Raw genomic sequence first — 25849 nt, 5'->3', positions numbered from 1 at the left:
AAAAAAAAAAAAGAAGACAGACTTCAAAGATAATCTTAGCTTTCTTTACGAAAGTGCCTTTTGGGGGTGTGGGGCTTCTGCTTCCAGGTAGATGGAAATACAATTGTTGTTAAGAGTTGAATTATGTCCCCTTCTAAAAACACATATATTGAAATGATAATTCCCAGGACCTCAGAATGTGAACTCATTTGGAAATAGGTTCCCTGCAGATATAATTAGCTAAGTTAAGAAAATGTTATATTGGAGTAGGGTGGGTTCTTAATCCAGTATGACCACTATTCTTCTAAAAATAGGAATTCAGAGACAGATAGAGAGGGTGATATAACCATGGAAAGAGAGATTGGAATGAAATTGCCACAAGCCAGAGAATGCCTGAGGCCACAAGGAGCTGTAGAGTCAAGGAAGGACCCTTCCCTTGAGCCTTTGGAGAAAGCAGGCTCTGATGACAGCTGGGTTTCTGACTTCTGGCCTCCACAACCGTCAGAGAACCGATGTCTGTTGCATTAAGCTACCCAGTTTATGTCACTCTATTGGACAGCAGCCCTAGTAAATTAATATGAGTGTCAACCAAAAAATCAAATAGCTCCAAAGGCCAACATTACACAAGATCCATGCAAGAAGAAAAGGTAACAAAAGTTATAAGCTTCATACTACCTTTGTATTTCTTATTCTCCAAAGATTTTAATAGTAGGGTCATTCCCCACTTTCTGCACTAGCCCTATTTATCTATTCAGATGGGAAAATAGATTTTGGAGACTGTGAGTTATCATCTTTGTTCCAAACTCTGGGAATCAGAAAGGTCCATATAACCTTGGGTTTTATAAGAAATAGAACGTCAGCCTTAACTGTGAATCATAGGTAGATCGGGTGTGAAGAAGGTGTGAAGCTGTGTTCTGGAACATGGTTTTCCATTACAGCAATAAAACTGCTGACTGAGCCCAAGTCATATCTCCCTTCCCTCCCCCTCAACACTTTGTAAACTCACTGGAGTCTGAAATGATGAGAAAGAAGGCAATTAGGCAGAATTCCCTTTCATTATGGGTTGGCCATACAAACTTGGACAGCCTATTGAATCTTTCTGAGTGTCAGTTTCAATATTTGTAAAAAGAAAATAGTAACTCCTCAATCCACAGGTTAACTTAAGGAGAAGCCAAGGACCCCAAAACTGAGAACCAGAAGTATCAGGTATCTCACGTTCCCAATCAGGCTGTCGGCCGTTTCTGCAAGACCTGAAGAGTTATTCCCAAACCCAATTGACAATGTTACCCTATTACCTCACCACTCTCCTCAAAATTCAATAGAGGAAGTCAAAAGTTCACTAGAGAGCCTGGTAGAGAGTTATGGGGTGTTATGCAATTCCCTTCAGCTGGAAGAGGTAAAAGGGCTTCCTCCTCTACAACTCACCAGCTTCAGACCAAATGGGAGAGAGAGAACCAAGAAACTATTAGAAAACCTGAAGCACAAAGACTGGCACCCACTCCTGCTTATTTTATCAAAGGACTAAAAGTCGGAGCCTGTGGTTGAGCTTTCTGAAGGCAGAGGGAGGACAGGAAGGGCCTACAGTGGAAGCCGGGGGCACTGCATGGAAGGCATCACGGGGGCGGTGGCTCCCAAGGCCCAGAGGGCACCCAGTGGAAGGGCACCAACCTTGGTTTCAGCTGAAAGAAAGAATGAGACTACACCCAAGAAGACCATCTAGGGAGGAAAGGACAAGTGGCTGCAGCAATCCTGAGCTCAGGGAGTTCCAGTGGGTAGGAGACAGAAGGGGCCACCATTGGCTATGCCTACTGGCTGTCTCCACCATTCCCATAAGAGGGCCCCAAAAGACAAAGAATTAGCCACCTCTTGTGCTTAAGCCGGTAAATTATAAATGTCTCAATTGAATAAATCCTTTCAACCCCTCAACTCTTCTCCCCATCTTTTCTTGAGACCCAAAGAAACATGGGAGTAGGAAAAAGAAATAGAGAAGCTAGATGTCACTGTGGCCTAGCCTCACTGTTGGGCCCCTAGCTGAGGGCAGGAAGAACCTAAGAAAGAAAGTCGTAAGGCCGATATGTTGGCATTGTGGTATTGGGCCATCTGGGCCTTTCTGATATCTGGAAGGAACAAGAAATGCTATGAACTCAATCAGAACTATATGCAAGGACAGAAAAGAACAATTCTTAGAAAAGTAGATGAGGCAGAGTTGATAAAGAACCAAATCGCATTCTACTTGAGAGAGTCCCTTAAATTCCAACTTGCATGCAGGGCCTTGGGAAGGGGGGCTCACCAGTGGAGGAGGAGCAGATACATTGGAAGGAATCTGCTCTGCCCCCCACTTCTTAAGAAATTTTTCCACTTTCTCCTAGGGAACCTGGAGGTGAGTGATAGGCCAGGATGGTGGTGGAAGAACTGGTTCTGCATAGATGGTCTGGCTCCTGCTGTTCTCAAGAGATGATGCCTGTGTCAAACACGGACGGTACAGGAAAAGTCACATTTCACATCCTGGTACAAAAGAACAGAAGCAAATGTGAGCTAGGTATGTTGCACAATGGCTGGCACCTCGTAGTGCCCAGGAGATGGTAGCAACTACTGTTTCCTCATGAAAGATGCAGCAGCCCCATTCCATCATGGGCAGAATGATGGCTAAAATCCACCCAAACCTTTAACTGTACCTATAACCTGAAACTCCACTCTCAACCATAAAATTGGCTTTAAGATGGTGGTTTTTCATTATGGGAACAAAAATAAATAGTGAATAAGAAACTCCAGTTCAGCCCCAGTCCCAGGAGCATCCACTGCGTTTTGTTCCTGCAGTGGGTTTCTATCCAAATGGCTTCTTCATTTGTCAGGGTCTTAACTCAGAAAGAAACAGTTGTCAGGTCCCCATCATTGGGTAGTGGAAATCTGGAAAGTTCATCAAGGGGAAATTATGTAGACAAACTTTAATCTGCCTCAGGTGTATTGATCTGATGCCTAACCACAAATGGGTAACCTGATTCACTTGAATCTCATTAAAATAACATTGAGGGGCAGGAGTGTAGCTCAGTGGTTAGAACAATTGCCTAGCATCTAGCATGCACAAGGCCCTGGGTTCCATCCTCAGAACTGGCAAACAAACAAACAATGCACAATGAAAAAACATCATCACAGCATTGTAAGAAATAGCTAACAATCATGTCATTATGTAGAAATTCAAATCTTTGTATTCTATGTAAGTGATACACACTAATTACAAAAAAGTACCTCCAACAGTCCTATCCACTGAACGTAGATGGCATATTATTAGAATCTATTTTAATGAGCACGTGTTTTCTGGCTTGAGGTATTCTCTGTGAGGACTTCTTTATTTTTGGCTGTGATACTCAAAATATCTGTGAGTCATCACGAACTTTCAGCATGGTACAAATTAGTTTGGAAATCAAGACTGACATGATTATTTTGTTGCAACAGTGGTTTGTAATGAAAAGGAGGAGTCATGGAATTGAGAAATACTTTTTAATAATTTAGATATAGTTCATTCAACACGTATTCATGGAGACCTATTAGTTACCCACAGGTAAGTGCTGCAATACGAAGCAGTATTTTTTTTACTGACATCTTTGGCTAAGGTATTCCTGGGATATTTTCATGTATCTCTCTGGTTCAAACTCTGGGGGTGGGACTGTCATTAATTGGAGTGCCCAAGAGTTTCAGGGAGTTGTTGGGGAGAGGCAGAGTTAATTTCCTCCATCACTGCCTCCTAGGTAGATGGTAGGTAATTGACCATGCTAAATACACAACGGATGCTCTGAAGATGACCAGGGAAAAGGTCAGAATAGTCACTGCTTCACTCTAAATGGGAAAAGAGTATTGGAACAGAAGATGGGAGTGGATAAACTATGACATATAGTTATAGAGATAAAAACAGAGCAAGAGAGAGAGGCAAATAGGGGGAATGACATCCATACTTTCTTGGTAAAAATATTCTGACAGATGGTCTGTTTTATTTTCAAGTGGGTTGACCTGACATCCTGTTCACTTTCACTTTAAACATGGGATGAGTACATTCCAACCAAAAGAAAAAGTAAGAGGGAAAAAAAACAATGTGAAATTGTCATCGTTGTAGGTGGAAAGCAACACTGAATCAAGGGGAGGAAAGAGCACCCAGGTGGGAGGAGGAGAGTCTGTGAATGTGAGCAGACCCAAGAAGCAACCCAGCAAAAGACATCAGATCCACCAGATCTCAGAGTCATCCGTGGAGTGCTTCTCTCTGATCTCTCCAAACCATCAAAGTCAAGGTCATTCACTCCCATCCACCAACACCCCTCTTCTCACCCTCTCGCTCTGAGCTATGGTTTCTGCCATTCACCCAGTCACCAGGCTGATCCACCCCTTCACTCACCACGTCCACTTTGCTCTTCTCCAAGACTACACTTGATGGTCCTCAATGGTTTGGGTCCATTGAGGATTAAACCATTGACCCTCCATGATTTTTCTCCTACTCTCCTCCACCTGGATCCCTTCTCTATCTACTTGGTAGAGGCTCATTAACTGGCATCTCCTATGCTCCCTTCTTTCCAGGAAGAGGGCTTCCCCACTGTGGCTAGCCGTATTCCTCCTAAGGGTCCAGCAGATACCGAGCAGCATAACTTATGTGTGTCTGAAGGGGAGGGAGGGTTATGCAACTCGAAAATCAAAGAGACCAGGGGTATAATTTTAAAGGAATACAAATGAAACTGAACTAAAAAGAAGTATGAAAATAATCATCGACTTGAGAAGAAGGAAGCATGTCACAAAACAAGGAGATAAGATGGTTTGAGGTCCTGTTTTACTTTCAAGTGACTTGACCTGACATTCCATTCGATTTTGCCTTGAGCACCGAAAACACTACAGTCCATTCTTTTTTTTTTAAAAGAGATATTTATATCCACATTCACCAAGAGCAAAGTGTTTTGAAAAGAACTTGATTTTCTTAATATTGTCAACAGCGCAACCTCTGAATGAGGATGTGAGCTAGTAAAAATAAAAACAATGTTTTATACCTTTTTTTCTATTTACCTCCAAGGATAAAAAAATAGCCAGATGATGGATTGGAATGTTAAAACTCTCAAAAAACAAAACAAAACCCACCTTTCTTTGGTTACATAGACAGATAATGAAGAGCACTCAATTCTGAGCCAAATTGTAATAAATGATATTCCGATGTGCCATAAGGAAGTGAAATGGTCTATTTTAAGGGCAAAGGGAATGTGGTGAAGGAAACTAGTTATAAACTAGTAGGATTTTCTTATTGCATCTTCTGCCAGGAAGGGAAATCCTTCAGTTCATGTCACTAGTATAGGCCCCTTCACCCAGATGTCACCTGGGGAGTTATGGGAACCTATTTGGATAAAACTAATCCGCAGTGACACTAAGGACATATTACAGAGAGAACAGCAGAAAGGAGACCAAGGGTAAATCCTGAATTTGTCATTTTCAACTTAATAGTTCCCAGTTGGAATTTCTGGGGGAAAAAAAGGTTGTGTGAAGAGGTAGCCGAAATCAGGATTCTGTAGGGGAAGGCATTCCTGAGTGGATTTTCAGAACAAAGTCCACAAAAGACAAAAGTGAAATCAAATCAATTCCTCCCACAGCCTGGCTGCTCCAGAGCTCCAACAATTTCCCAGACTTGACTTACATGCAAGCATTCCTGAGCCCCTTCATCTCTGCCTCAAAAATCTTGCTAATCCTTTATGACTCAGTATAAATCTTCTCAACCTTCTCTGACTCAAAAAAAAAAAAAAAATCTTGCTAATCCTTTATGACCCAGTATAAATATCACTTCTATGACCTTCTCATTTTGGTCCTGTGTCCCTGGAAATAGCACCCTGCACATACTTTTATTGTAGTGTTTATCTCTTGGTATCATGACTGTACTTAAAATGTCTGTCTCTCCCTCTAAACTGAGCCAGTTTCCTTTCTGTCACCTGCCCTAAGCTATTAAGTCATGCTCAGTGAAAGAACTTATACATCATTGCACAGATGGAGGCCAACTCTGGACATCCTGGATAGGTCAGCCCTCGATTACCCTCTCTGCTCCTAGTGTCCAGTATCCGTTACAAGAAATCACAATTGGATGATTTCTAAAAGATTGACGACAACTCTAGGATTCTAAAGCAGTTTACTTATGTATCAGTTAATTATTGCTGCATGACAACTCCCAAGAATGGGTAACTGACGGATATTTTTTCTTCATAGAAAAGACTAGCATGCCCCCGCTAGTCTTGTCTGGGCACTTTGGTGTGATTATACTCAGTTGGCTGGGATGGAATGTTCAGGATGAACTTGGCACCTGCCAGAGGACTTGGCACGAGCTGTCAGCTGGGTACTTTGGTTCTCTTCCAAGAGTCCTTTCTTCCTCCGGACACAAGACAAGCTTACTTACTTGGACAAACTCCTGTACACAGGCAACTATTAAGTTTCTGCTTATGTCACACGTGCTAGATTCCCATTGGCCACAGTTAGTTAATGAGGGAGGAAATTAGACTTTACCTCTTGCAAACAAAGGAGTAAAGAACATGTAGTCGTTTTTAATCTGCCACAACTTCATATACACTCTAGAATTTAATTTTGTTGTCGCTGCTCCTGTGAATGGGACTTCTTTTTTTATTATTATTATTTTTGGTTTTGCCTCTTTCTGCCAATATATTTACACTTAAATATATGTTCTCATCTAATTGCATGGCTTGGCCCTTCTTGGTGAATATTAAAACATAGTTCTGAACTTACTAAGAATGGTTTTGCTATTTCACCACTTCAAATGTTGAGTATTGATTTAAGCAGATATTCTTTACCACTGAGGAAATATCCCTCAATAGTCATGAGCCACATAGTGGCATTTGTGTCCGAGACAAACCACATATATGACAATGATCACATTAGATTATGTAGCCTAGTGACATCATAGGTGTTTTGTTTGGTGTGAGTATACTCTGTGACGTTGACACAATGATGAAATTACCTAATGATATATCCCCCAGATCTTGTCCCCAGCGTTAATGTTGAATAACTGCATTTTATTTCACTACAGGTTTGGGTGGTTGTTGTTGTTGTTTGTTTCAATCAGTAATTCATGTTGAAGGCTAACCAAAAAAAGGGATATTTTAGAATGAGTATTTGTTTTCTTTTGATTTATTAATATAGTGGTTTATATTTATCAATTTCCTACTACTGAGTGTTCATTCTATTTCTTATACAAAGCACCCTCCTCCACTTTCCATTCTCTACTGCCAGATGGATAGTCCCAGGGGGGAGGGAGTGACTGTTCTGCATAGTTCATCAATGAGTTCCATTTCTCTTTCTTCCTCACCTGTTAGCATCTTGATCTGTGTTGTTCAATGGCGACTAGTCACATGAAGCTACTGAATGTCCAGAATGTGGCAAGTCTGAACTGATGTGTGTACTAAGTGTAAAATACATTAGTTTTTTATGACTGAGTACAAAAAATATGCAAAATCTCTCATCAATAATTTTTATATTGAGTATATGTTGAGAAGATACTCCTTGGGATATATTGGATTAAATAAAATATAGTACTAAAATTAAATTTGCATGTTTCTTTTTACCTTTTTAAATGTGGCTACAAGGAAATTTTACATTAGAGTTATAAACTATCTATACTATATACTATACTATATACTGTTGTCCATCTTGTGTTTCTATATCAAAATACCTGAGGCCGGATACTTATACAGAAAAGTTTTTTTTTAAGCTTCCAGATTTGGTGGTCCACAGCCTTCACACCAGCACCTGCTCAGCCCTGGTGAGGACCTCCTGTCTATATCACAGCATGGGAGTTGGCCTCATGGTGAGCATGAGCAGGAGCGGAAGAGAAAAAATATTACATGATGAGTCAGGAAGTAAGAGATCAAGGAGGAGCCAGGCTCTCCCTTCCCTTCCCTTCCTTTGTAGATATGGCCCAGGTTGTCTCAAAGGTGTTAGTCAATCAATCTTCCTGCTGCAGCTTCCCAAGTGCTAGGACTGCAAGCTCACCCCATGATACCTGACTAGGTTCATTTTTTCTTTTATATATATATTTATATTTATATTTTCAAATGGTCTTTGGAGAAAGGAGGCCTAGGGTTTGAACCCAGGACTTCATACATACTAGGCAAGAACTCTTACCACTGAGCTACATCTGCCCCAGTCTAACAACTCACTCTCTGAGAACAATCCACTCTGTGAGATCAGCATTAATAATCCCTCCTTTGAGAATGTTCTCAAAGGTCTAATCATTTTGCACTAGGCCCCACCTCTTAAAGAGTCTACCATCTCAACACCACCACACTGGGACCAAGCTTCCAGCACATGAAGGTTAGGGGGACTCACTCAAACCACATCCAAACCACAGCCCATATGTAATGACACATACCTCCATTCAGCAGCACTGATCTACATGAATTCTACTATTTGGTTGTACACACTCCTAAGAAATATTGGTATTTCTATTCAAAGATAGTTAAACATCCTTTTGATGAATAGTAACAACAACAGCCCAAATTTGTTCTCATCTCTTTCTATCCATGTCCTGGATAGTCCCCCAATCCCCACTCATTCTGGATTTAGCAAATGTGTTCAGAGGATTTAAAAGTGCCTATGCAACAGCCCTCTCTTGCTGCTGGGACCCTGAAACACAAGCAAACTGCCAGGCCAGACCCCTAGAGGATGAGAGGACACAAGGAAAGAGAGGCTGTGCGATCTGACACATCGCAGCTCAATTGCCACTTGGTCTCAGCCACAAGACCAAGCCTAAGCAAGACTCACAGAAGCCCTACCCAGCCAAGCCACAAAATCAAAAGTAATAATTATCATTTTAAGTGATAAAATTTTGATATAACTTTTATTTAGAGGGTCGGTTACCTGGAAAACTGGTAGAAAAAAGCCAACTGATTGAATACTTTTTGCCTTTTTTTTAATATTTATTTTTTAGTTGGTCACAATATTTTTATTTATTTATTTTTATGTGGTGCTGAGGATCGAACCCAGGACCTTGCACGTGCTAGGTGAGCATTCTACCGCTGAGCCACAACCCCTGCCCCAACTTTTTGCCTTTAATAGAAATTATGGCATATATATATATATATATATATATATATATATATATATATATATAAAATGAGGATTGACTAAACTCAGTTTTAATTAGTAAAGCCATTCTGTATTCTCTACTATCCCTTGCAATAGGATATTTAACTAGCTACAACTGTCACCTGCACGTCACCCTTACTCTCACCTGCTTATCATACAGTTCAAAATTCACATATGCTAGGTTTCTCTCAAGAAACTTCCTCCTCCCCTAACCATTTATAGATAAGGACTCTTGCCTCCTGAGGTAGGTTTTATTGCCTGTACAATCAGTAACGTTTCACAGGTAATGTGACTAACGTCATTCCTTCTCCTGAGAGTTTTCCAGCTAACTAACCCTCTAAATCCAGCCAACCTCCTCCCTGTGGGATCAGTAGATGTTCTCTGCGCAAGAGAGGGAACCACATCTTCCAATTATTTAAAGCTGTTATTTAGGGAGTCGGTAGTCAAGAAGCACTGTGACCATAATTGGTCATGAACTATATTCCAATAAAAGCAATTATCCAAGAGATCTTAAATATTTAAATCAAAACACAAATAACATTTGGCACAGAGTGTCTACTGGCCACCCTTTAGGAAAGATTCCAAATCCTAATATATTCACTTATGATTTTCTGTCTTCCTCCTTCTACCCACTGAACTTTGTATGCCCTTAACAGTATCATTTTATTACCCCAATTTGACATTTTGTATTCATGTTTTTCAATTAAATACAAATACCAGAATTCAGGAATTTTGAATTCTATTTTGAATGACTGAGAAAAAAAATTTAAATTAGTTTTAGACTTCTGTATCAAAGTTGGCCAGTACCAACTTCCAAGGTTAATATAAATCCTTCTATAAAACTAACTCAATTTAAAAAGTGCCCAGGCTTTCAACACTTGAACTTGATTTTGAAGAATAAATAACTCAGGTCTAGACACAAATGGAACGAGAGCTAAAATCCAGGTAATTGATAATAATCCCTGCTCCGTATTAGTTAGTGAACTGGAAACACTGGTTTTAAAGCCAAATCGTATGTTGGTTCTTTATCTTATCTCCTACAGCAACACAAAACTAGATAGATATGAATACTGCCTATAATTGCAAATCACTAACCACATCATCAATATGAACACATTATTCTCAACTACACTCTTGAGAATTGTAGGCTGCCATTTTTAACCTACAATTGTTTTATTATAAGTTTTAGAAACAGTAGCTGAAGAGTTTAATGAGGTTGAAATTCAAATTGCTTAAATCTAGATTAATCCAGTTTTTAAAATATTAATAAAAGTGCAATTGGAAGGGCTTACTCTGTTTTACATATTTTATAAGAGTTATCTCACCTATCCCTATAGCAATCCTACTGAAGAGAAACTGCTTCATTTTATGCTTGAAGAAAAAAGATTCCAAGAGTTTGATTTGCCCAAAGGTAAACAGCAAGTGGCAGAGCCCTGTTCATGCCCAGGTCTGCTCCATGCCAGAGCTGGCACTAATCACATCCACTTTATCAGTCTGAAAATTGCTTTCCCTCTCCATATCTCAGAACTCACATCAGGAAAATAAGAAGGTTAGCTTACAACTTCTCTGAGCTTCTTCCACCTCCACCATTTGTTTATCTGAACCTTCCCATTCTCTATTATTGGGTATTTGGGGTTTATCCTAGTTTTTCTGACGTGGAACAGTCAGGAACCTGAGGATACCTGGCCAATTGTTAACACTGTGGGTTGCTATGGCTCCAAGTGAACCAAAAAACTGATAAAATGCCTTGCCGATGGCATCAGGTTTCACAAACAAGGGACAAGCTGTGCAAGTTTAACAGGTTCCTTTTCAAATGGCTTCGGCAATGTGGAGGGGGCAGAGAAGGCTGCACTGATGAGAAAATGGGCTTTCTCAGAAACTTTTGCTTGGAAATTTCTCTATTTTACAAGATTTACTTTTCACCTATTACGTTTTAAACAATTCTCATGCCAACCATAAAGTGAGCAATATACATTTCTGCATGTATCAGTATGACGTGGTTTTAAAATCACTATGTAAGTGTTAATGATGGGTACCTTCTTTATTCAGGGCAATTCGTCCCCATTTCTGTCTGGGAGAAACTTAAGTAAGAATAGCAGCAAGACAGGAAAAGAGCTTTCCAGCACAGATCCACACTGTTTCCCACTCTTATCTATAGGCGACACCGAATAAACCTGTCATGCTACTCAGGGGTACAACAAGGGTACTATTGTCCAGGAAGGGAGTATTATCGTGACCTAAAAATAAGGACATAGACACTTGCTTTTGTACTCCTTTTTCGTTCCCAATCTGAAGAATTCATCCATCAAAGCTGCTTATTAATTTTATGAATTTTCACTTCATCTAAAATAACTAGATTTCACAGGATGAAGCAATAGTTCCTTTCAAAGCCACTATAGCTCTATTCCTTTAGGCTAAAATTTGCACCTTTAATCTACTTTAAACTGCTTACTAAAGATTATGGACTAGCCATATACCTCTTTTGCCTGTGTTACTAGGCTCAGTTCATCTCTTTCTCACACATATTCAGAATTCACCTAGCATGACATTGTAAACATAACATTAGGTCATTCATAGGATTGTCTTATCTGCATAGCAACCATAGGAAAGGGTATCCAGAGTTCCAGGAAGAAAATGAGAAAATATGTTTCCTAATATTTCTCAGTATACTGTCCTCACCAGAATTACAATAATAATAATATAAAAAATAACCCATAGAACAAAAAATAATAAAAAATGAAAAATCAGAACATGTGGCTATTCTACTTACCAGACTACAGTACAATTGCCAAATACATCCTTAAAGTTTAAAATAAATGCCAAATCTGAGTTTTGTGTTTCATGACTGATTTATATGTTGAATCTCACAATTGCTGTTTCCATGTCATCCATACACATGACAAAATTTAGAATTATAGAAAATGACACCTTATTTTTTCCTAGAATATATGCATATCATTTATTGTACATGCATTTCTGTGACTGCCTTGATGTTACATCAAAATAGAATTTAGCACTTATAATTTTTTCACAATATCTGGCCTAGTTATGAACATAAAAATTGAATATCCACAATTATGGAAGAAAAATTTGTGTCATAAGAATGTGAGATTTTACTTCAAAGAAGTGGAGAAGCTTCACTTAAAAATAATATTTTTCCTATTTTAAGTTTTAGAGAAAGAAAATGTGTATAATGCAAATAAAAATTGACTATAAATCCTATCACTCCAAAAGAAACAGAGCTAACATTTTGGTATATTTCTTTTTAATATTTTTCTATACATATATATTCTTTTAACCTAATTCACTTCATACTACAATACTGTTTTTTTTTTTTATAAAGGGTATTGTGAACAAGACCTTCATAAATCTTTCCATATATTCTGTTTATTTTATTGAAACGAAATATCTTACAAGTAACTTGAGAAATTAAAGGGAAGTCACAGTTAAGAGTTTCTTTTTTTAATTATATAATTACCTCTGAAATAATGCACTATTTATTCTACTTCCAGCAGTAATATATGAAAGGAAAGCAGGGAACTGGGAGATGAGAGAGCAAGAAATGAAAGACGGAGACCAGGCAGAGATACACATGAGAGAGTTTATTTGTCAGAGCTGACAAATAAAGGCACATCTCTCCATAGATCGAGAGAGGCAATACAGACTTGGGGTTGGAGACTTTTATGGGGGTGGCTCAGGGATTAGAGCCAGGTGGGTCCTAATGTGCGTGGTTTAAGGGTGGGGATGGTATGAGGGAGTGGTGAACCTTTCCTGGAAAGGTCCTTGGGCGGGAAAATGGTGGCTGTCACTTAAGATGGCCACCCAGATGCTAAGCAAGGACATTACAATATCCCCTTGTCTCCCCCCATGTCTATTCAAAAGAGGTATATTTTTTTCCCTTTAAATGTCCCAAATTAAGAATAAGAAAAGTATTCTCAGTTTTATTTTGTACTTAGGTGAATAAAACAGTCATTTAACATATTGCCTTTAAGCATGTTTATTAGATATTTATTTTATTCTTTGTTTTTCACTGTGATGCTAAATTTTCTGATTTGGCAAATGAGTGAATAAGAAATATTAACTCTTTTCTGACACATAAACTAATAAGATTTGCCCTAATTCTGTTTAAGGCATTTTGAAACCAAAAGATTTTAAACTTACATATATTTATACGTTAATCAACTATTTTTTTCTGTATAATTGTCATCTTTGATATTTTGCTCAGAAAACTCTTCCATATTCTAGTGATTTATCTTCATTTCCTCTTCTAATTCTTTCAGTAATTTGTTTCTTATGTCACTATAGGATTATGTTAATCAGATTTCTGTTGCTATAACAAAATATCTTATAAAATTTATATATAAATTTATATCTTATCTTATTTCAGAAAGATTTATTTCAGCTTATGGTTTTGGAAGTTCAACTCCATGAACTATCAACCCTGTTGCTTTGGACCTGTGGTGAGGTCACACATGAAAACAAGAGTAGACACTGTGGGAGCGTGTGAAAGAGATAAACCATCCACCACCTAATGGCCAGGAAGCCAAAGAGAGGATGAGAAAGGGGCCAGGGTCCCCTAATCTCCTTCAAGGGTATGCCCCCAGTGACCTCAGGTCATAAGGCCCTATCTCCTAAAGTTTCTACCATCTGCCATTAGCACCATTCTGGGGACCAAGTCTATATAATACATGGGCCTTTGAGAGATATCCAAGATCCAAACTAGAGCAGCAATTCACCTAGACCTGGGGCTGACACATTTCATGATGTATGGACTGACATTTCTAATTCTCCCCAAGCTAACAATTGCCACAACACTACTGGATTTTCATGCTTTTCTCCATGATTTAAAATCCCATTCTTATCCTAACTTTGTACATAAGCAGAGTTCACTTCTTTACCTTTCTAGTCTAGTGCTAGTATCATGCCAGTTAAATGATTATAGCAGCTGAAGTATGCATACCCTCCCAGGACTGCTTTTTTAAAAAAAAGTTTCTTGATTTGTTTCACTCGTTCATTTATCCTGCTGAACTTTGAAATCACCTCTGAAATCCTAGTTTCAATTTTTATTTTTATGGAGTTGAATCTATACATTTATTTGGAAAGCATTAGTTTTTCCATTAGGATTTTACCCAGTGGTTGACTGAGTAGTTTGTTTAGTTCATACCAGAGATTGAACCCAGGGGCGCTTAACCACTGAACAACATCCCCAGCCCTTTTTATATTTTATTTAGTGACAGAGTTTCACTGAGTTGCTTAGTGTCTCACTGGATTGCTGAGGCTGGCTTTGAACTCACAATCCTCCTGCCTCAGCCTCCCAAACCTCTGGGATTATAGGCCTGTACCACTGTGTCCAGCTTGACCATGAAGTTTTCTAAAAAGATAAATTGTGACAAAATGGAAATGCTTGTGTTTTTAAAAAATATCATATTGTGGAGGAAAAGTATCTCAAATACCTAAAGGAATTGATCTATGGCATGATAAATATTTTTGTCCCTCAGTAGACAGGATTGATGGAGTTGAAGATAAGCAGCAAGGTGAGCCAGTAACAGCAACTGGCTCCTGGCAGCAGTCCCATCCCACCTTATATCCCCACCTTTGCCAAGGAGGCAACTGTGATGTCAAAGTTGAGAAGAGGTAGAATTCTCCAGAAATTAAAACTTGAACATATGTTTTAAGGTGGCATTTATGAGAGGGATGGCAAATTGATTCTTGCTTTAGATAGCCAACCACTTCACAGAAAATAAAATACAAAGGTAAAAAAAAAAAAATGACATATGCTATCATAGCAGCATTATTCACAGTAGCCAAAGGCAGAAACAACCAGTGTTCATTGAGGAATGACTGGATAAACCAAGTGTGTTGCATAGAGATAATGGAATTATTCATCCCTAAAAGGAAAAGAAATTCTGAAATATGCTGCAACATAGATGATACTTGAAGACATTAAGTGAAGTAAACCAGTCACAAAGAGATCAATATTGCATAATTTTGCTTATATAAGGTGTCTAGAGTAGTCACATTCACAGTAACGGAAAGTAAAGAGGTGGTTGTCAGGGTTTGGAGGAGGATGGAGAGGGGAGTTAAATAAAGGGTATATAGACTTTCATTTTTGCAGGATAGAAAGAGTTTTGGACAGTAGAATAAATCAGACATAACTTTCCTATATTCATGTATAAATACATGACCAGTGAAACTCCACATCATGTACAACTGCAAGAATGGGATCCTAATCAAAATAAGTCATATTCTATGTATATATAATATGTCAAAATACACTTTATTATCATGTGTATCTAAGAAGAACAAATTTTTTAAAAAAAGAAAAACAAGATTTTGGGACATTAGAATAACAATCTGAATGAACTTAGCATTACTGTACACTTAAAATGACTAAGATGATGCATTTTAAATTACATGCATTTTAGTACATTTAAAAATAATGTATGCTAGCTCCTCCTTTTGTGTTATTATGTAGGAATTTTACAGAACTTCTTTCATTTACTTGACCACTATTTCTTGAGTACCTGCTAAGAGCTAGGTACTAATCTGGGGGCTGAGATATGGCCACAAGCAGGACCAGCAAGGTCCCTAGTCCTTAGGACATAACAATGCACAGAAGGAAACAAAATAAATAAATAAGAAAATATTTTGTAATGACAACTATTATGAAGAAAACAAATTAGAATGGATGTGACACTGAGCTAATTGGAAGCAACTTTTAATTGGGTGTCAAAGGTTATTAGGCACGTGTGACTGAGAAAACAGCCGACTAGCCATATGCCAACAAGAAAGTAAAAGCTATTCAGGCTGCTTCAATGCAATTTAAAAATACACAACAATCATAGTTTAATTTTTTTCATGGTCTAACTTTTAATACTTACTGAACTAGATTTTTCATAGGAAGAATAGTGGTAGTAGTCAGGGCTTTATTGTCTGGAGAGAGTAAACTACAAAGGCCTGGGATAGGGACTCTGGTGGGTCCCCCCTGTTGACTTGCCAAAGGTTGTAGTGTGACTTTTTAAGATGAAACCATTGCCAATGATTGCAGCTTTGTGCACAGCAGTACCTGGGGCCCAGTCTTTGCAGGTTAACAGGACTCCATTTGTCTCTTTAAAATTAGTTGCTGAAGGCCCTGAATCCAACTAGAGCACGGCCAACCGATTCTTGCACTACCTCCACTTCCCTCTTCATAAAAGAAAGCTGTTCTGGGATCTAAGGATGGGCTTACAAAGGCACTGATCTCAGCAATCCTTGCCCCATTAGGACTCATGCTCTGTTTCTCAATCAGCCTCACCATGAACTTGGCACCCTGGAAAGAAGAGGCCAGTTCTAAAATCAGAGGCCTTTCTTAGATGCCCTAGAAGGAGATCTCTGCACAGCCTGCACTTCTTTATCATTAATTTCTGGACTTAAACCATACTTCATTATCTAGTATGCTGAGAAAACAAACATGCTCATGGAGGTGCGTGTAACAATCTACGAGGAGCACAGGACAGAAAGGGATAACATTGATTTCTTGAGGGGCCCAGACACTAGAACACGTTTTGGGAAGAAAACAGAATAGGATGAACCTGATCCCTGCCCTCAGACTGGCTAGAACACAAAACGAATCAAGCACTAAGGAATCGTGGCAGGTAGTCTGCGAGAAGAGGGGTTATAGAACTACAAAACGGGAAGCGTTATCTTAAGGAATGAGGAAACACTTCCAGAGAAAATGGCATGCAAGAAGAGATCTGAAGTGTTCCTTGAGGCTGGGAGTGGCAGGCAGGGCATACCCATTCAGGGTTAGAGAGTGAGGAGGTGGTGGGAGGGGAGGGTGAGACCAGGCTGAATGCAGGTTGGGGCTAAATTTTACAACATATTTATTCATTTAGTAGCAAGCAGACACAAATACAGTCCTTCGGTCTGTCTGTAAATCTGATAAAAATGTCCTTTATCCATTAGATGCTCCAACAACACCTACCAGGAGAGTTCACTGGAGGTAATATTCTCACAGGAGGATTACCTAGCCCACTACATGAGGTCAGGAGGGAGAGAATCCTCTGAGTTGGCTTCTAAACAGGAAGAATTTATAAGTCAAAGCTGAGGCAACAGTTTTACAGGTATTTTTACTAGGCAGCCTAGATTCTAACATCCTATTCCTGGAGAGACAAGGAGGATGACAAAGTCAGCTTTCTGTTACTATAATGAAATACCTGAGATAAACAACTGAGGAAGAAAGGCTTATTTTGGCTTGCATTTTCAGAGGTTTCCATGGTTAGCAACTATGTTGCTTTTGGACTTGTGATGAGGAAGAATATCATGTCAGAGAGCATATGGTAGAGCAAATCTGTTTACCTCATGATGACTGGGAAGCAAAGAGAATGAGGAGGGACTGGGGTCCTAATATTCTCTTCAAGGGCACATACACAGTGACCTAACTTCCTTTCACTAAGCTCTACTTCCTAAAGGTTCCATCACCTCCCAATATCATCACACACTGGGGACGAAGTCTTCAACACACAAACCTTGAGGGGCATTTATGATACAAACTATAGTAAAGCAAGAGCCTTGCTTATATTTCTAGGCGCAATCCACAAATCTCGGTCAGCAGTGACTTCACTTTCAGTGAAAAAGCATTAAAATTACGAGTATTATGTAAAAGTCCAAGGCCTCTGGTACTCATTGGAAACCAAGGTGGTTAATCCCTATAGATGGTGCCTCTGGAGTATGACTTTTGGGGTTAGAATTTTTGAAATGTCAACTAATTACCCTCGGAGCAGCTACATATCTGGGCACACAACTCCTAGCTGGGCATAGATGGAAACACAGCAAATCGTATCACACTACCATGTTGCTGTGTCTTGAAGTAAACTTCAGACATCCATCATAACCAGTAAAAGTTCACCTCTGTTTTCTCCATTCTTTCTGAAAATGTCTGGATAAAACTAAGGAAAACATCACCATTCCAGTCTCATCCTTTGCATCAAAATAAAGATCAAAAGACATTTTGAAAAGTACTTTACAAAAAAGAAATACGAATTCAGTGAATATCCATTTAAAACAAAGGTAGTCAGAGGAATTGGAAAACTTGTGTACTGTTGTGGCAATGAAAAATGATGCAGCTGCTATGGGAAGCAGTATAGTGGCCCCTCAAAAAAAATTAAAGTAGAATTACCACATGATCCAACAACTCCACTTCTAGGCATATACAAAAAAAAAAAAAAGATTACATATACGGCACCAAAAATATTTTAGTGCATTCATGTTCATAGCAGCATTATTCATAAGAGCCAAAAGTTGGAAACAACCCAACCTTGAGATGTGACTGAAGAAACACGAGTAATATATACATAGTGTAAAATATTATATGGTTAAGAAACAAGGAAACACTGAGACATGCTATAGTACTGAGAGGACAGTATGCTAAGTTAATAAGCCAGAAATAAATACTGTATGATTCCACTTAGATAAGTACCTAGAGTAGTCAAATTCATGGAGATAAAGAAGAATCATGGTTGAGAAGGACTGCAGGGATGGAGAAGAATCAAAGCTCACATTTAATTGATAGAGTTTCCGTTTGGGAATGTTTTAATCGGCTTTTTTTTTTTGCTGCTGCAACCAACTTTACTTGATCTGGTCATAACCTTCCATTTCCTTACAATGTTTTCGTGGCAAGTGTCTGCTTATGGATTCCTTTCACACTCCCAGCTGTAGTGGTTTTTCGGTCACACTCAATTTTGGCCACTGAGATCAGGAAGTGTTTTAGTCAGTTGTTTTTTTTGTTGTTGTTGTTGTTTTTGTTTTAACCACTGTGAACAAAATACCTGAAAAGAACAATTTTAGAAGAGGAAAAGTTTATTTTGGGGTTCACAGTTTCAGAGATCTCAGTCCATAGAAGGTCGACCTCATTGTTTGAGACAGAGTATCATGGCAGAAGGGTGTGGTGGAGGAAAGCAGCTCAGGACATGACATCAGGAAGTAGCATCAGGAAGCAAAGAGACTGTTGCCCTGGGCAGGGACAAAATATAAACCCCACAGGCACACCCCCAAATGACCACTTCCTCCAGTCACACCCTACCTGCCTACAGTTACCACCTAGCTAATCCCCATCAGGGGATTAACACCCTGATTAGGTTAAGGCTCTCATAACCCAATCATTTCACCTCTAAACTTTCTTGCATTGTCTCACACATGAGGTTTTGGGGGACACCTCATATGTAAATCATAACAAGGAAGATGAAAAGATTCTGGAGATGGATGGTAGTGGTGGTTACACGCCAACTTAAATACACTTTAAAATTGTTAAGATGGTAAATTTTATGATATCTGTACTTATCACAATTTTTTTAAGTTAAAAAAGAAACCGCAAAACTTGTAATTCCCATCCCTGGGATTGTTCCCTTCAGAATATCCAAAATTATTTCAAAGCACCTCTGAATTAATTTTGACTTTTAGAAATTGTTTTTTTTTACTTTTAAAATATCAATTATTTCAAATACTTTTGAAACAAAAATTCCAAATATTTTTAAACTTTGAACATGACCTCTATATAATAGACACATACCGTACATGATTGCCAAACCTTTTAATATAATTTCCTACATTGCGAGTGCCACTTTACCAAAATACAATTCCCACACTTCCTTCCTTTCTAGGTTGAAGGTGTGTAAACTAGTTTCCACCTATCAGACCCACCCTTGTGAGACTTGGATAGTGAAGTGTGCAGTGTGAGGTGGGAACCATTATGTGGACATCAATATTCCTTTTTGTTTTTGTTTGTGTGTGTATGTTTTGTTTATTTTTATAATATTGGGATTGAACCCAGGGGTACTCTACCAAGTTTTTTTAAAAAATATTTATTTCTTAGTTTTACGTGGACACAATATCTTTATTTTACATTTATGTGGTGCTGAGGATCGAACCTCATGCATGGTAGGCAAGCACTCTACCATTGAGCCACAATCCCGGCGCCTAGAAACAGTTTTATAATTCTAACAAATTTTATAATTCTAACAAATTTCCATGGTCCATAATATGGGAAGTACAGAAAAAATTTATTAGAGAATAATTTATAAAGTAAAAATCATGAGTTTCACTCAAAATGTGCACGTGTCAAATATTGTAATTCAATATTTAAGGAGAAAAATACTATGATGTTAAAAGCAGTTCAAAAGGACAACGCAAAGAACACATACATAAGGCAAACAGCAATGCTAACATGAATTTACAAACCAATGTTAATTAACTAGTCAGTATTCATCGGGCAAATGATCAATTATATTCCATCTGGACAAACTCATTTGCATACTATGGACAAAAATAATTTGAACTATTACAGGTTTTCTACAATTTACAGAGGTGTGAAATAGCCCAAAGCCAAGGAAAGGCCAAAGGACCCTACAGGGTTAGATAAACCTGCAAAGTGCGCCATAAAGGACACTCAATAATCCTCCCCGCCCCGCTGCTTTTTCCCACCTCGAAGTCTTCCACGATGCTGAAAACAGACAAACAAACAAAACCCCAAAATCCTTTGTAACTCCTCAATTCAGAAACACCCTGGCTTTGATCCTTTTGAGTTAAACTTAGTCGGGAAGGCGGAGCATTTACTAAACAACTTGATTGCAACATTTTTGGGCGCGCTTCTCGCCTAGGGCTTCTTTGGTGCACACCTGTCCCGCGCATCCCAGGCAGCTGGGCGCGTACGGTGCCGCGCACTCAGCAGCTAATGGCCGCAAGTCGACTGCGCAGAACTAGGGGATCATCGGAAAGCAGCTGAGAGTGCAGGGAGAAGCTAATCTGCAGGGGGCCAAGCAGTGACCAAAGAAAACTTTCAGAACTGAGATCCGCTGAAAACCCGGGAAACTGCGCAGCAACCAAGACCCGTGGGGCTACTGCGGCGTCACCGCCCCTTTCCTTCCCCGCCCACGGCCTGCCAGGCCCCAGCCAGGAGCCAGGGGCGGGGCGACCTTTGCTCAGTCCAGGAGCCATCCCAGCCGGGCGGGGTCAAGCGGTCTGGCTGAGGGCGGGGTGTCCGAATCTCCCCGAGTCCGAGGTCTCAGAGTGCCAGGTGGCTCCGGAGCTTCTCGCGCTCACCTCCTGCCCCTCCCACCCAGGCTGGGTTTGGCCACCCAGTCCCGCACCTGGATCCGCGGTTTCGGTCAGACCCGCCCGCGAACTGGTTTCGATTGGGGACAGGAGCGGGGCGGGAGGGCGGAGCGGCCAGGATGCGAGGAGGGGACTAGGGCGAGCCACGGAGTGGGGACAGACCCGTGCGGGAGACAAAGAGCGGCCGGAGAGAGCAGGGCGCAGCGCCACGACCCAAGGAGGCGCCCGAGCTGACTTCGGGGGTCAGAAGCCGGAGGAGCTTCAATACAGAAGGCAGCAGGAGAGCCGTCGTGCGGCGGGAGCTCCCCGGGATGCGGACGCCGGTGGTGATGACGCTAGGCATGGTGCTCACGCCCTGCGGGCTGCTGCTCAACCTGATCAGCACACTGGCCCCCGGCTGGCGACTGGTAAAGGGCTTCCTCAACCAGCCGGTGGACGTGGTGCTGTACCAGGGCCTGTGGGACATATGCCGTGAGCAGAGCAGCCGTGAGCGCGAGTGTGGCCAGCCGGACCAGTGGAGCTACTTCGAGGCCCAGCCGGTGCTGGTGGCGCGGGGACTCATGATCACGTCGCTGGCCACCACCGCCGTCGGGCTGCTGCTGGCGTCGCTCGGCGTGCGCTGCTGGCAGGAGGAGCCCCAGTTCCTGCTGGCGGGCCTCTCGGGCGTAGTGCTTTTTGCCGCGGGCCTCTTCAGCCTCATCCCGGTCTCCTGGTACAATCACTTCTTGGGGGACCGCGAAGTCCTGCCCGCCCCGGCCCAACCGGTCACTGTAGAGGTTAGCTATAGCCTGGTGCTGGGCTACCTGGGCAGCTGCCTATTGCTGTTGGGAGGCTTCTCGTTAGCGCTCAGCTTCGCGCCTTGGTGCGAGGAGCATTGTCACAGCTGTCGCAAGGCGCCCCCAGCCGGGCCGCGCCGCAGCAGCATCAGCACAGTCTACGTGGACTGGCCAGAGCCCACACTTACACCGGCCATCAAGTACTACAGCGAGGGCCAGCACCGGCCGCCACCCACCGAATACGGTGCCACTCGCAAGCCCAAGGTCGGTTTTCCCATGCCGCAACCGCCGCCCAAGGCTTACACCAACCCGGTGGACGTGCTCGACGGGGAGGGGGGAAAGGCAGCCACCTCCCAGGGGGCATCCTCGCGCAGCACCCGGCCCTGTCACAGCTCGCTGCCCTGCGATTCTGATCTGTAGACCTCACCTCCTCCTTCCACCTGCAAGGCGGAGACCCTGGGCTTGGGAATGCCTGCACCGTTCTACCTTGAACTTGCCAGCTGAGAAGCAGTCTGACTGGGGATTGGAACCCCATCACCTTCCTGAAACTGGTTGGAAAGGCGATCTTCCTTTACTGTGACCAAACTAGGCTCTTTGGCTCTTTGGACGTTTAGTTCAGGTTAGGACAGTTTTTTGTTTGTTTGTTTGTTTGTTTTCAGAATTTCATTTTTCTTTGCTGAAGGAGAGAAAGGTATTGTTTGTATCGTGTTAACAACCAGGGACAGTAAACAACAAGAAAAAGTTGAAATCAACAAAAAAAGAGGCTCAAAACTGGTTTAAGTGTAACTTGAAACTATAGTATTCTAACACTAATGAACTGGTTTAAGTATAACTTGAAACTAGAGTATTCTAACACTAATGAATCTTGGATCAGTATAATCATTGCATTTTATTTTTCCTTTGCTTTTTAACTTCTTGTCATGCCAACTCTGGAAAGGCCAGTGTGTTTCTGGTTGTGTATGAACCCAGGCTCTTTAAGAGTCATGAAAATGCCAGCAGCTTTACTGGGTTTTATTGAACAAAATAATCTGGGTAACTCATGCGTACATCTCTTCTTGTGTAGATAGGATTTATCATTTTTATCACTTGTTTTGGTGTGAAAGGTCATTCAAGAGCTTCTCTTCCAGAAGCAAGGTAAATGAAGGCATGCACACAATACTGTTTTCTTCCTTGAATACCTCACCCTGGACACAGAAGACTCTAGATTTAATATTTTTTTACAAAATGGAACCTCATAGCCACATTTGGTAAAGTAGATATGTATATATCTTTTATTTATAAATAAAAAAAATTAAACATCAGTTTCAGTAGGCCATGAAAGCTTTCTATACCTCCAGTGCCACTTTCGATAGTTGCAGCATTCTTGACTAACTATTTCCTGGCTACCTAGACACTGCTTCTGAAATCTAGCAGTCAGACCTTTGCACCTCTCTGCATTAGATTACAAAAAGAACACCCCCACCCACCTCAATCCCTGATTGCTTTTGTTTCCAGGTTTGTGCAGCATTCTGTACCAAGCCAAGGCTATTGTTGAAAAAACTAGAAGTACAGGTTTCCACTTGAAGTGAGAGAAATCTTTTCCTCTTCTTGAAGTGGTGCTTAAAGTCACAGGTAGGAAGCTCTGTGTTCCACTAAGGGGACTAAATCTCCAGGAGGACTGGCTTTCATTCCAAGTGGTTGATTTAAAGGTACCTTTCACTGAACTGAATCTCTTTTTTTAAAACATGCAGTTTAAAAGTGGGAACCATCAGTTCAGTAAGCACTGACTATATCGAGAGCTATGATGGAACCAATAAAAACATAGCTGCTTGTGCAGTGGACACAATGACATGCCTTCACATCCCTGTGATTCTGTAGTGGAATCACCTGGGGTTTTGTTTGTTTGAGATCCAACTTGAAGGATGGGTAGCCCTATCACTTTGGGATCCTTTTCAAATTCAGATTCTGATACTATAGGTCTGGGGACTCTGAAACTGATTTCCCAAGTGGCTTCTAGGAGATGTCAAGGCTGATGGTTCAACGGACCTACTTGGAGTTGCCAGGTTTTAGTTAGGACTTTGCCTCAAATTAAGTTTCAGTCACTGCTGGCTGTTCATAGACCTTTGAGCACCTGCCCAGGTGCATTTGGGGACTTGCTGTGGGAGCTGAATCAAAATGGAGCAAAGGCAGCTGCTCTTTTCAGCTAACACTTCAAAAGGCAGTCATTATTGCCTCTGGGAAATCAGGTCCTTGCATACAACATAGAGAGCCCAGATTTCTGGCAAGTACTGAATCTCACCTGCATCCTAATTCCAAATATTTCTAAGGAAACCTTGGTAAAAGCAAAACTGGTGCTTTGTACGTTTCACTTTCCCTCCTCTCTCAATTATTTCCCACTGGCTTATATGTGAAACACCCTTTCTCTGATGATTAGGATTTGATTACTGAAGAGTTAAAATTCTATGTTTGCCCTATCAACAGAAACAAGTCCAAAACTCCATTTTTAAAAATGCAAACTTTTGGATATTGTTATAAAAGTGTTCAGGATGGCACGGAGAGAGGCTCCTGCATCCCACTGGGATCTGTTTTTGGACTGAAGGCCATTCTCTGCCAGAGCAGCACACACTTGGCAGGGGCTTGAGACAAGGTGTGGGAGGAGGTGGAGTCTCAGGAGTCCTGCTATGGGTGAGACTAGAACTTGGTACTGGCTGACCTAGCAACTACATGGCAGTGACCCACTAGTGTAGAGTAACACTGTCCCCCACCCAAGCTCTTCACACCTTTTTGTGATGTGCCATCACAGCTCATTTTTAACCCCCTCAATCAGCATACCAAGCACGGGTCGCCACTTAATGCCTATAGGCTTTCCAGGATTACTCACATTATGCCTAGAGGACCAAGAGATCTGGGCAAGTGAAGCAGAAACTGCTTTAAGCCAGCTCCTGTTCTTCCTGTCCTCCAGTCTGCTCTCCTGTGAATGCCCACATCCTCATTAAGAAGGGGTGTGGGTTTTAGCATGCGAGCTGTTTATCCACTGCGGGGGCTGTGGGTGGTGCTATCAGGGTGTTTCAGCAACCACCATCCTCTTCGTTGCATAGATCACTCACCCAGTAAGTTTTGGGGACACCTGACATTTTGCCAGCACATTTGTGGGCACCATGGAAAACAACTCTTTCAGGTCCTGCCCTGAATCCGAAAAGGCCAATCCCACAGGCACCTGGGATTTCCGCCATAGCATCTTCCTCCTGCTGCCATCCATGGAGGCACATTCAATGCTGGAACCACGCTTCCTATCATCTAGAGAACCCAGGTCCACGAAGCACATGACTGCAGTAGGTGGGTGGAGCACCACAGACACTGGGCGGTAAAGATTTTCACTGAGCAAGACAATAGGATACTGGGCTTTTAAGGAACCTACACTGATAAGCGGCTGTTCACTGTCAATCCAATATACGTTTCCACTCAGCCAGTCCACAGCAAGGTCAACCACAGTCCCCTTCACAGAAGTGATTTTCCTCCACGCAAGTGTGCCAGGATCTTTAAGCCTCAGCAGCCTGATATCACCATGATTCAACTCTGAGAGATAGAGAGTTTTTTCCTGGACGATATAATCCATTGATGCAAGCTGTTCCACATTGGTAAAAGGAAGCATTCTATGTTCTGGTAAAGTTCCTTGTCCTGGGAAAGCTTTTAGATTTTTCAGATAGACCTATGGGGGGAAAAAAAATTTAGGACGGTAGAACTGAATTGGTCTAGTCTGACTCTTCATTGATTTTGCATTAACATTAGGATTCCTAAGTTTCAGATTTTCAGATATTCTACCTTCTGAAAGCAGAGAGAAGTTCTTTTGCTCCCTTCCTAGAGCTTCAAGGACTGAAACTTCCTAGAATCTATGTGTTTTGAAGATTTGTACATCTCTT

The 25849-nt window shown here is 41.0% G+C and overlaps 2 protein-coding genes across 2 annotated transcripts in view; one reads left to right on the top strand and one right to left on the bottom strand.

The window, feature by feature from the left end:
* The first annotated feature begins 20779 nt into the window (after positions 1-20779).
* Cldn23 (claudin 23) lies at positions 20780-23251 on the top strand. The gene has a single exon (XM_015486038.2). The coding sequence runs from the start codon at positions 21486-21488 to the stop codon at positions 22368-22370; it is 885 nt and encodes a 294-aa protein (XP_015341524.1). The 5' UTR covers positions 20780-21485; the 3' UTR covers positions 22371-23251.
* Positions 23252-24726: 1475 nt separating this feature from the next.
* LOC125612846 (low-density lipoprotein receptor-related protein 2-like) overlaps positions 24727-25849 on the bottom strand; it is a 43392-nt gene continuing 42269 nt past the window's right edge. The window contains exons 28-29 of the mRNA XM_048791764.1: positions 25037-25638; positions 24727-24817 (exon numbers count right to left, since the gene is read on the bottom strand). Coding sequence (XP_048647721.1) covers positions 24727-24817; positions 25037-25638 — 693 coding nt within the window. The remainder of the gene's footprint in view (positions 24818-25036; positions 25639-25849) is intronic.

This window comes from Marmota marmota, unplaced genomic scaffold (assembly GCF_001458135.2).
Source record: "Marmota marmota marmota unplaced genomic scaffold, marMar, whole genome shotgun sequence".
NCBI lineage: Eukaryota > Metazoa > Chordata > Mammalia > Rodentia > Sciuridae > Marmota > Marmota marmota.
Note: the sequence above shows the minus strand (reverse complement) of the source record. Positions and strands in the feature narration are given on the sequence as shown.